At 37.5% G+C, this 12480-nt stretch overlaps 1 protein-coding gene across 1 annotated transcript in view; it reads left to right on the forward strand.

Moving 5' to 3' along the window:
- Window positions 1-12480, forward strand: part of MED27 (mediator complex subunit 27) — an 89760-nt gene that overhangs the window by 58935 nt on the left and 18345 nt on the right. Inside the window, exon 4 of the mRNA XM_068414019.1 lies at window positions 2659-2752. Within this exon, the coding sequence (XP_068270120.1) occupies window positions 2659-2752 (94 nt within the window). The remainder of the gene's footprint in view (window positions 1-2658; window positions 2753-12480) is intronic.

Consider the following 12480-nt stretch of genomic DNA (forward strand, 5'->3'; position numbering starts at 1 on the left):
GACAGCCTCAGGAGTGCACTGTATCTTGTCTTTATCATATGTTCTTCAGTTTTCTCTGAAGTCGTCACCAGTTACACTTCTACGTTACTTTGCTGCATCTGATTTATCATATCCATCCCTTTGCAAGATGTTTTACCAGATGTCCTCTCTGAAGGGCATATCTATAGAATTTTGCCTCGGATTAGGTTGTTTGTCATTTTATATTTGAGGCCGCCATGTAGTCAGGCTAATTTAGTAATTATATATGCATCTTTGAAGAATCCTTCTGTTCTGATGAGTCCTCAGGAAACCCTGATGTCTTCTTGAAAAAAGGGAAAGGGGCAAAACAATGGTATGTACATCAGTAGTCTGTTATCATGTTGGTCTTGGATTTTCTCTGACATCCTCTTAACTGAAAAGAGAAGGAAAAGGCTACCTGTGTGGATGGTCCTGATAGAATTGTTGAGCCCTACCAAAGTAAAACTTTGTATTTCCTTAAGTGTGTGGGTTTAATTTTCTTTTTTTGTCAACTGACCTGTGAAGAGTGGTACAAAATTAACAGGTTTATAAGCCCGAAGTATCTTAGTAACTCATCTTTAAGTTCTTCCAGAAGCTGGTTAATACAAATTAGAATATTTCTGGTTTGCTGTATGTGTGATTTCACTTAATGGAAGACTCTTCACAAGCTCCCTGTGAATTCCCTGTTTTGCCTTATACTGCTCAGCTAGTAGAAGATGACAGTTGGGTTTGAGTGACGTTTTAAAGCACATGGTCAAGACAATTTTTACATTTAAAAAATTTTCAGATCTAAGAAAGAGTGGAAGAATTGTTCACCTCCAATCAGCCTGGATCACGTTTTCAAAGAATAAATGTACATGTCCCCTGGGATTTTTCAGAAGGACCTAAGCAGATTAAATGCCCAAGTCAAACTGTTGTTTATATGATTTTAAATTACTTGAATTTGCCTTCCTTAGTGCATATAGACTGTGTCAGTCTGTAAGCAGCCCTTGTTTTATGCAACTTCATATTTTGATTGGTTTTAACTTATTGCGCAAAGCTTGGAAAATTAGAGAACTTAAATTATGCAATAATCTGCATCATAGTGTGCAAGGCTGTAGGACACGTTCCTGACCACATACTAATCAGCAAGCACAGAATATCTCTCCTTGCCTGTTTCTCAATCAGTCATCTCTAATCACGCACAAGCGATAGCTGAATTTATTTGTAGAGCCCAGAGCAATTGCATTTATGAAACAGTATAAACTCTCATGCTGTATAAAAAAAAAACCCATATGGGATTCAATAATGTTTAAAATTAGTTAGGTATGTACTGTTGATGTGTAGGTTACTCATCCTGAAGTTCTGTCTTACGTGTCTCCTCTTTCACCGTGCTAAGGAAGTTCTTGGCTTATGGATGTTTTGACTTTGTTTATCAGCAAGCAAGCTGTTAATGAGTCATTCAAGTGAATGGGGAAACTTTTTTCTGCACAACAAGAAGTGCGGATTAAGATTTTTATGCAAAATTGATTTTATTTTATTCTTTACTGATGAGTTTTAATCCCCTGCAAAATAGCAATTGGAGCATAGCACCTCATTATTTTGGGGGTTTCTTTAGCAACTAACATTAGAACTGAATAACTTTGAAGAGCAAGAATTCAACATTTTTTGCCTTCATTTAAGCAGGTTAAAGGGAAATAACTTGATTTTTCTGTTTTACTGTTAATCTAAGTGGGGCAACCAGTTTTTCCAAAATCTTCTTTTCAGAGCACGTATGTGGGCTAGCATGAAGGCAGTTTTATCAATAAATTCATTCACAGATCTGATCAAGTTGCAGAGTTTGTAGATGTGTATGATAACAAGCAGTAGTGCCTCTCCCTTCTTCAGGGGAACTGAAAGTGGTACCAGAGGACAGACCAATGCACAGACGATCCAGACTGTCGCATGAAATCTGCTAAAGCAAATACTGTGCATTTTAATGTGTCCAGAGGAATGGCTGAAGGATGTGAGACATGTCTATGGGATGGGGCGATGTGTCCTGGGAAACAAGGTCTCTGAAAGGAAATTTTCACTCTTAATGGATGTCAGCTCTTAATACGATACCAGGGAACCAAGACAAATGTGTGCCGGCTCACTTTGGCCTGCATAAGCAGAGGGATTATAGCCAGCAGAAAGGATGTTATTTTACCTCTGTGTTGGATCACCTCAGAGAAACTCCTGGAACGTACTAGCCAATTTCAGAGTCACCCGTGCATGAAATAAATTGGAAAGATTCAGGGAAAAAAAAAAAATCCTAAGGGAGAGGGTTAAGGAGGTGACATCCTATGAATTCCCACCCTGGAAGAGTAATTTTGATAATGTATCCTTCAACCCCCAGAGGCAAAAGTATAGAAATATGATGGCAAGAGTTTGAGGCTGACAGATTTGGTCTAAAAACTAAGTGAGTGCATGTTTTTAAGGTCAGAGTAATGAATTTTCAAAACAACTTACCACGGGGCTTTGGTTTGTGTCCTCTTATCAATAATTTTTGAATTATGCATGCTTGCATTTTTGAAGAATATGCAGGTATCAAAGAGAAATTAATTCAGGAAAGTCTTGTGGACATTGTTAAAAAGGAGTAATAATCCGAGTCTGTGTCAAAGAGCATGTGTGTTAATTCTGATGTTTTCGTTCGTTTGGTAGATACGTTGATGATGTGATCAATCGGATTGATAGGATGTTCCCTGAAATGTCCATCCAGCTATCCCGGCCAAACGGAACCTCTGCAATGCTTCTGGTAAGCTGGATCTTTTCATCTCTTGAGATAGGTTTCTTACTGTTCCTAAAATGCAGGTTATTAAAGATTTTTTTTTTTTCAGAAACATGCTGTTCTTCATTCATCACAGCAATGTAGGATCTTTCTTGCTCTGAGGCAAATGACTGATAAAAAGAATTTCACCTTTAAACGAAAGTTCTATTACTTTTTGTTGTTAAATGTGATCGTAGAACTATGAGCGCAAACTCAAATATTCACTGTATTTTTTCAGCAGTCTTGGCAATGAATGAGTCTTAGTCATGATAATTAAGAAGGTAAAGAGTGGTGGGAGGAAGAAGAGAAGGAGGAAACCAATATGATTTAAATTTGTTCAAATTGTTCTTGGGTCAGTGAATTTCTGTTATATGAAGAAGTCAAGAATTTGCTTTTGAAGTAAATGAGCAGCAAAGGCTGGATTAGAGATAAACAAGTCCAATACATTCGACTTATTTCTGCCTGACCAAGCAAGATTTCATTCCAGAAGAACCTATTGTTCACATCAATTTTCACAGGCAGCTGTTGTGCTTCTAGCAAGAGAAGTCTTGAAAGCTTTTACGCTAAGACAGCAATGTGGAAGTGGAGTCTGTAGCATGGCAGCTGGATGCCGATTTTCCTCTAGTAGGGTGAAAGGCAGAAGTCACATCTTTCACCAAATTTTAAATAAAAATAGAAAATATACTGTATACACAGGTGAAGAACTGGGACTAGATCAGTCTTTTCCATCTCAGGTTTCTCCTGGCACTTCCCCTTACTGTTTCCTTTCTCACATATGCTGTTACAAAAGGCCTGGGTGTAGTGTGGATGTGAGTATATTTCTTGTTTCCAAGCAAGTGGTAAAATGAATCTGAAAATCAGATATTTTGTCAAAACAAAATTGTTGAGTCAATAAAAGTCAACGTTAGGATCACCTCTTCAATTTTATATTGTTTTTAGAGTTTGTTGACTTTAAAACACTATTATGGTTAGATTTTTGCCTGTATTTTTCAAAGGTTCTATTAGTTTCTCTATAGTAAATACTGCTGTGATTATGTTTAGTTTTAATTAATCAACTGTCTCGCATCCCATTATTAAGTTTCTTTGAAGAGCCCCAAATTTGCAAGAGATTAACTGAGTCAGAGGTTAAAATAAACAGCTGTCATTAAAACATTTAATCTGCAATTGTTGGATTCACCAAGTGGAACAATATATTCCAGAAAAGAATTGAATTCATTAGTGCAGTCTTAAGAAGCTATAAGTCTTGGAAACTTTTGCATTTCCTCTTAAGCTGACTTTATATTTAACTGTTTTCCTATGGAAAAATGTCTGGTTTTACTTCCATACTTTGAAACCCTTTCCTTCCCTGAGAGCCCCTTTTTGCATATGGTAAGTGCCTTCTACTTCTAATGGCTTCTTGAGATCAGAAAATAGATGATGCTTTTCAAGGTTCAGGCACAATTAGGAAATTAGGTGAATTATCTTGGATGTGACTGATTAGGAGTAAGGTAGGGTAGAAGGCTGGTAACTGTAAAAGAAGCCCCTTTTACAAGCAGTAGTAACTTACTGATTTCCATGTTGCAGTCGCTCTCTAAATCAATCACTGTTGCTACAAGATAGCAGGTCTGTATTGAACCAGTGGTATGCATATTTTCCTTGGATCAGGGATCAAAAAGATTGTTTTTAAAGTATTTTTGTATGTGATTGTGTGACGGGTTTATCATTTTTTCTTTTAGGCAGGTTTTCCCTCTTTCCCATCTGTCTCAGTTGATGCTGCCAATATGGCACTTTCCATCTGGCCCTGACTGCTACAAAAGCTTTTGCTGTTTTCAGCCACAAATCATTCAGTGAAAGGTGCTGCGGGATGGGCAGTGTGAAGAGCACCTCCCCCAGAAGAAGGGGAGGTTTCGTCAGTGCTTGTGATTTCTCACTCTGAACTTATCCCAAGTTAGATTTGGAGTTGCTCCCTTGCAGCAGCATGGTTTACCACAATACAAAAGGATTCAGATAATGCTTATTTTATTTAAAAATTTCACAACCATACTGTTTGCCCAGAGTTAATTAACTAACTGTATCATCTCAACCATTTTCATCCTTGGACTGTTCATATTGTACCTGCAGTTGCCTATGAAGGTCTTTGGTGCAGAGGTCTAGTTACATTAAAACATCTTTAAACACAATCATTCCATTGACCAGAAAAAACATGTATTCATCTTCAAAGGCACTGGTAAGCAATATATGTATTTTAAGAATGCGCAGATGATTGGAAGGAGATGGGGAAGAAGGGGAAGGGAGTGCCTGTGAGATTCTTTGAAACTTCAGAATTGCTGGAGACTTTGCCAAATAAAACATCTTCAGGAAAAAAAAAGACCTAATACAGAAAGTTTCAGCCCCAGACTGTACAACTTCACGTGCACATGGAAATTAATTTATGTCTTTAGCTGTAGAGGTGGGACTGCCACTGTCTAAGGTTCATCCGGTGTTTCAAGAGGAATAACTATCAGCCTGCTGGTCTGACTCTTCTGGCGAGTAACCTCTGTTTTAAGCTGGGTTCTCGCAAACCAAGGTACAGCTTTCACATAAGCTGAGAACTTTAAGCAAAGAGAAAAATAAACTATTCCTGAGAGCAGAAATGCTGCATCTTGAAGGGTTGCTACCTCCTGGTCCTTTGAGGTTACTGCTTCCTCCAGACAATAAAGAGGGATTTTTTTATGCTTTAGATTTATACACAGCAATTGTACCTCATTAGTCTGGATTTATGCTACACAGACCAAACACATAAATAATTGAAACCTTTCAGAGCTGTGTGAAATCCTCAACTGATTTTTTTAAAAGCAGTTTATCATGGCATTTCAAGGTGCTGTTTAATCTCAGTCTTCACTAGTGATTTTTCAATTAATCTTTTAATCAGACCATGCATAAAAAAGACTAAACATAGAATTATATCAGCTTTAATAACAATGCTATGCAAAATTAATTTCCAGCAGCAGCAGAGGGAACTGTGGACTCCTTAAGGTTTTTGTCAGATTTTGTTGGTCCTATGCCAGGAACTGTAAATAGGTAAAACTCATCTCATATGTTAAGAAAACATGAACTGATTTTTAATTAATGAAAAGTACCTAGATTTTTGCTTTTCTTGAATGATTACTTGTATTCCTAGATATACATTATTTTTTCTACTGAAATAACTTGATGGTGTGATTATTATATGATTGTTTCACACACCTTGTTTCTGATATCAAAATTCAGAATATTTTTTTTCAGTGTGAAACCCTTAATTCCTGTGTACAATTCATTCATTCATTCACTAATATCAGAAATGTTTTAGAAAACAGTAAACATTAGCACCACTTTTCCAGTTGACAAATCTGACTTCTTTAGGGTCATGAACCTAGCCAGTCCTAGTCAAGGGTAGAAACTTTCTTTCTTGTCTTCATCTGGGAACTACTTTGTCTGTAAAATTGTTTGGCTCCCCAGCGTTTGTAAAGCTGTATAAAAGCACTACTATAGAAGTTACAAACACTGGGTAAATATTTTTACAGATAATTGAATAGTTTTCTGTAATTTGAGCTGTTCCTAAAGGATAATGATATGTATAACTAACTTCCAATTTGAAAAATCGAATTGTTTCTGCCAAACCAAAGCTCATGGCATAAATAATGATTTCTTCTTTTCATGTTATCTTACAAATTTTTGATGATAAATTGATTTTATAAATTTATACTGATGCCTAGATTTTTAATGGATCTCTCATATAAAAATATGAAACATGTTTTTATACAATTTTATTCATTCTCCATAAAATCAGACACATTTGCATTTCAACTTTCAAGTCTTGTTCCAAGCATTTTAAACAGTCTGATTGTATGGAAGTCGGCTGTATTAATTGCAAATAGGCTAGACATCTGTTCACTACAACGGAATAATTTCTTATGTCTCATTTTTGTTTATCAGTGTTTTACATAAAATCATTATTATTTTCTGTTGGAAAAATGGATTCTGAAATTTATTATTTGCCCATTAAGAAGGGCCACCAAACTGATTTTTATTCAAGAGAGCCTGATCTTGAAGAACTGGGGAAGGGGGTGGAAATTTGCTGAGTGACTTGACATTAGTATTGATGTCATACTTGATTGGAAACAATTAAATGGTATTCTTTCAAAAACAACCTCTTTTCTCCAAAACGCTTAGCAGTGTAAGTATTCCTCCTTCCCAGTCTGGTGGTTTCTTAGGAAACTAGTGCCCACTTGGTTGGGTAGGCAGGTTCATGGTAGGGATATAGATCTGCTGATCATGTTTGGTGGCTTGGGCACTTAATTTTAGGCACATAGGATGAATATTCATTTAGGGATTTATTCTCTTGGAGACACTAGCTAGGTTTTGGTGTTTGATGGAACTACTGGGATGTTTATGGATCTCTTGTGTGAGCTGGGTCTTGAGCTGGGTCTCTCCCACTTCTGAGCTCGTGGTGGGACTGTTGTGACTGCTGGGGCTTCACAACTTGTCTCTTAAGATTGCGAAGCAGCATTTAAAAAGCATTAAGCCAGCTTTTGAGGTCACATATGTGGAGGAAGAATGTCTTGAAACAGCAAAGTACGTGAGCAGGGGGTGGCAAGTAAATTGCAAACTACTCTATGCTTGTCTAATATAAGAATGAGGAAGATGAGGAAGAGTCTTTTGATGGGAAAGTGAGCAAGAGAAGGAAAAGTAGAGAAAGACCTGTGAGAAATTCCCTCGGCGTTGCTCCCTCCACAGGGTTACTGTGCCCCAGGGTTGCTGTCCAGTGCCAAAGGTTCACAGGTCTGTGCTGATATTCCCATAGATTTATCTTCCGCAAGATCAGCCATCATTTTCATCCCTGCAGAATTCCTGGTGTGCTATAATTTAGAATGGAAAAAGAGACAGAAGCCATTTAATCATCTGTAGCAACGCTGGACTAGGGTGGCCCTTCCCTAAGTGTGACTGGCCATTGGCAAAATCTGTCTTTTAATTGTTGAACAATATTCTGTGCCAGTTCGTTCACGTTATTAAGAGAACATGCCATGTTACCGAGGGAGAGGATCACCAGCTCGTCCCTAATATGGTGAAATCATTTAAAGTCCTTCATTTATGTTGACTTTTTATCATGCACTATTGCAATTAGGTTAGACTAATGAAAGGTAAATTCCAGCTCTTACACAAAAAAAGAAATCCTTGTAAAGAACCTAATTAGTATGTTTGTTTATTTAGACTCTAATAGCTTAATTGCATCTTATCTTGCTATTTACAAATAGGCATCATTAAAGAATAATGAGCTTGTGAGGGAAAGCTGCAGCATTCATACCAGCAGCAGATGAGACGTAGAGAAAAAAATATAACTAGTTGAAAGTCTGGAGGTTTTTTTTGCTTTTTAACACAAAACCTTATTTTTCAGTAGATGTGAATCTGATTTCCAGGCATTGTACTGATTAGTAAGACAGATACAGGAGTGGGAGGACAAGCTTATGGCTGGCTATACAGCAAGGAGCAGGTGTCTGGCCTTTTGCTGGAAATATGTACAGCTTGGTTACATCTCTGGTTTGATGTTGCCTCATTGTTTTCTAAGGTGAATAAAAAAAATGCGTACAAACTTGTACTTCTTTTTATACAAGCAGGGAGGTACCCGTCTTAACTGAAAATAATGTTTTCTTTCTTTTAGCTCTGCATTGCAGAGCATCTGCAGCTCAAATCAGCAGCAAATTCCCTGGGATGCTGAGAGGAAATCTGGAGCTTTGGGAATTTTTTTGCAAAGTGGAGCTTGGTGTTGCCAGCATACATTTTCCTCATATCAAACTTTTAAATAAATTTGAAGAAAGAATGTGTGTTAATGCATTTTTAAAAATTATTTATAAAAGGGCTTTTCATGTGGTGTCAGTTTCAGTGAGGAGGCAAAATTAAAGGAGGGGATTTCAAGCTATTTCCTCCAGGCAGAATTCTGGAATGGTAAATTAATTTTACTTCTTTTCATTTCGTAAACTAATTCTGACCCTGATTCTGACTTATTTGGAGAGGTACTTATTTCATTTCCGATCATAAGTGATGTTAAATGGGAACTTTTTTAGCAGTTTTACAAGAAATTATCTAAACCATTCTCACTGACTATTCTATTTCTCCCTCCCCCTTTCTTGGCGTACAGTGTCTGTCATATGCTCTTTGAGAATTAACTTGGTGATAGACAAAATATTTTTAAAACTGGGATATTTCAAGAAGATTTTTATTTTATGTATCTTTGTCAGAAAAGCTGCATAATATTGCAGATTTCAATCAGCTGCCTGTCCTACCTTCTTCTGGAGCTTGCCATTTTAGGAAGCAGGGGATTTATGAATAACTTAACTGTCTGAATTTAGTACCCTTTAGTTAAAAGGAAGTTAGAAGTACATTGTTATTACACAGACCAAAACAGAAGCTACAGAAATATTTAACTTGCAACTGTTCCATTTTCAGCTCACAGAACTGTGGGGCATATTTTTTCATTCATATTAATTGAATTTTAAAGTGACCTTGTACATGTATTGATTTGAATTAAAATTTTCTACATCAAGGACGAGTTGGCATATATCCTTCAGGCAAAATATTAAAAAGCCAAGTGCTGTCTTAACAGGATATCGACAGAAGAATTTGAAATTTAATAGGAAAAGTTGACTTAGAAAGGAAATTGTTGCCTTTTTGTCACAATTGAAAGGTATCTTTTCTGTATAATGAAAGAAGTTTCTTGCAGTTGGTATCTGTGGAAATGCGGGGACATTTTAGTGCCCATTAAAAAGGGACCATCTGGGCTAGTCTTGACCTCCAAAAGGAGAGACCTGCACTACTGGAGCTCAGAGCAGAACTATCAAATGACTTTTTTTACCAGAGCCATTAGTTTTTTATTACCTTCTTTCAGGTGATCTGTAGGGACACAGTTGTATGACTATAGGTGTAAATTATATTCCATACATAGATCTTTTCTGAACACAGACTCCAGTTAGCTAAGTTGAGCAGGCATTGACAGAAAATGGTTTGCTGGAAAACATGATTTGTAAAATATGGTTGAGGTGAACAAAAACATTAAGTCCTGAAAACAGTTACAAGTCTTGATTATTAGGGGAAAAAATAAAGGGTATCCCATTTGTTGTGTACAAGAGGGAATGTGCTTTACCCTGAAAATAGCTGTGGAGCGTACTTTTGGCTTCCAAATCTAACAGCATCCTCCAGTCTAGTGACAGGCTGTTGTTCATTCTTTGTACTACTACCCTCATTCTTTCACTGCTGTAAAAATGATGAACTATAATTTCTCTGAGCTACGCTTAGTTTTACAAAATTTCTGCTTCTGTCAGACTTAACTAATGATACAGTCCTGCAAAAAAATCATCTGGAAGTCCCGATCTCTCTTCCAGCCAGTATAAAATCTACAGGGATCCCATGTCAAAACAAGAGCAGCACAAAATAGGAAAGTTTTCTATTTCAATATCCAAGCGCTATAAGAGCTGATTTGGACAACCTAGCACTAACCCAGCCAAAATTGCAATGTATTCTGTCGTTCATTTGTATTAACACAATACCTGGGTGCCCGTACTCCTGGAGAAGACACCCTTGTACAAACCATTGCGTGAGTTGAGATTGCAACAATAGTGCCTTCCTCAGGGAGCTCACAGTCTTAGGTACCCACGTAAGGATGGTTTTACACAGTTCCTTACACGTGTGGGAGACAGTGTAAACCTCCTTTTTTGACATTCAAGCAAGTGGGTGATGAAGGCTACTGTCCTGGACCAGTCTGCAGAATTTGACCTTTCAGTATTGGATGATGGATGATAGTTGGGGTCTGGGTAGCTGTGACGGATTCTGAAAGTGTGGAATGAATCATTGGAAGGGTATGAAAACAGATGACCTGGGAAAAGGCCATGAGCTAAAGCAGAGGCATTTTGAAAGCATTTGTGCAGGTAATTTGTGTGGGGAGGTTTGAGGCCAGCAGTTAGTATATTCAAGCAAGCTGGAGTGCCAAACATGGCATTTTTCAGCTTGTTATGTTCCACTGTTCACTGTGAGGATTTTCAGGAACATCCCACACAGGCTTCAGATCAACTTCATCCATTTTGCTTTCCACCTGGCAGCAATGTGAGATATAAATGCAGAACGTAAAGGAAGAGGAAAGAAGTGAGCATCCACTAAAGTGTGTTGAAGGCAGTGGAGACAGAAAATATTATACACAGAGCTGGGTCTGGGTGTTTGTGGGGCAGCCTTTTTGCTCTTACGTTAAGAAGATTCCTTTTCCTTTTGTTTAAAATGTCTTCTTTTCCTCCTTTTGATTTTACTGTATATGGTTGATGCCTAGTGTGAAGTTACAAGAGTCAGTTCTCTCAGTAGACCTATATCCTAGTGAAGTGCCAGTCTTACTAAAGTAGAAAAAGAAATAAAAAACTGTTAACTCTAAATGTGCTGACAACTTTTTTCAAAGTTACTCCATTTCTTCATCTTAGCGCTTATGACAGAACTGTCTTTCTGATTCTGGTGGGTGATCAGCATCATAGATCGGGCACCTCTGGGTCATGACTTTATATTTTTAACTTAGTTGATACAGTGGTAGGTGCTGAAATAACTCTGCAAATTTCCTCTATTTGCAGACCAACTAGGTTTTATTACAGAGTATCCTAGCAAGATACTACATTTACACCGGAATTTACAGCACCTGATATCATAAGATGACGTTCCATACGTGTTCAGAAAATTCCAGTCTATTATAAGAACGTAGGAATCAGAAAAGGCTGTTCACGGTATGTGCATGCCTCAGGCCTTGATACAAGTTACCCTCCTTCAGCCTGTAATAATTTTCTTCAAAAATTTACCCATTCTTCTGACCTGCTTTTTCTCTTCGTGTTCTTGCAAAATTATGCCTAGCAGGCTGTCTTCTTGAAGTCTATCATTAATAGACTCTTTTTTTTTTCCCCTTCTCCTTTCCCTGTCCTCTCTCTTGCTGTCAACTTGTTCTTCCCTATTTAGACTCTTCTCTCCTAGAGCTGCTTTCTCCATGTCCCCTGCCAAAGAGTTGTCATCAGTTCTTTTCAGGATTTGTAATTCTGTCCTGCTCTATAGTGATTATAACAAGCAATATTTAAAGTACTTTGGGTAACTGTTCTGCAAAGTTCTGTATCGTCACCCCAATCCTACCACCATTTCCCCTCCTAACCCTCCTCCAGTGTGGTCCCTGCATCGGCTTTGAGATGGAGTCTTTGTGCCAGACTTTCTGTCTTCTTCCCTGGGGGGAAAAGGATGTCAGAGTTGATTTGCCTGTTAGTCTTTTAGTTAGTCAGCGTCAGGTTGAGGTTACTCTTGTTGAAACAAGGTGGTAGGTAGTAGTCATTAGCAGGAGTTAAAAAGGAAAAACATGTAACAAATCAATAAAGATGCATATTGACTGGTTTCTTTGAGTTACTGCTGAGGTTAGCAGTAAAAACACAATTGTTCTAGCATGTGTTAATCTATACTGGGGGAAATGTTGAAACACAGAGTGGAAAACTAGCCGCTGCTGGTTGGGAAATATTAATATGAACTAATTGCTTCTTTTTTAGCTCTGTTTTATGCTTTGGTGTGTGAGGAAAAATTCTGTAATAACCTTTGTATAGCAAAACACAAAGACAGAATTATTGTTAGACACACATCTTAGCAGTATTGAAGTGCAAGTTCATCTTTGAAATGTAAATTGATTTTTAAATTAAAATGCCTTCATTATTGTATTTCTGTCA

The sequence above is a fragment of the Nyctibius grandis genome, chromosome 16 (assembly GCF_013368605.1).
Source record: "Nyctibius grandis isolate bNycGra1 chromosome 16, bNycGra1.pri, whole genome shotgun sequence".
NCBI lineage: Eukaryota > Metazoa > Chordata > Aves > Nyctibiiformes > Nyctibiidae > Nyctibius > Nyctibius grandis.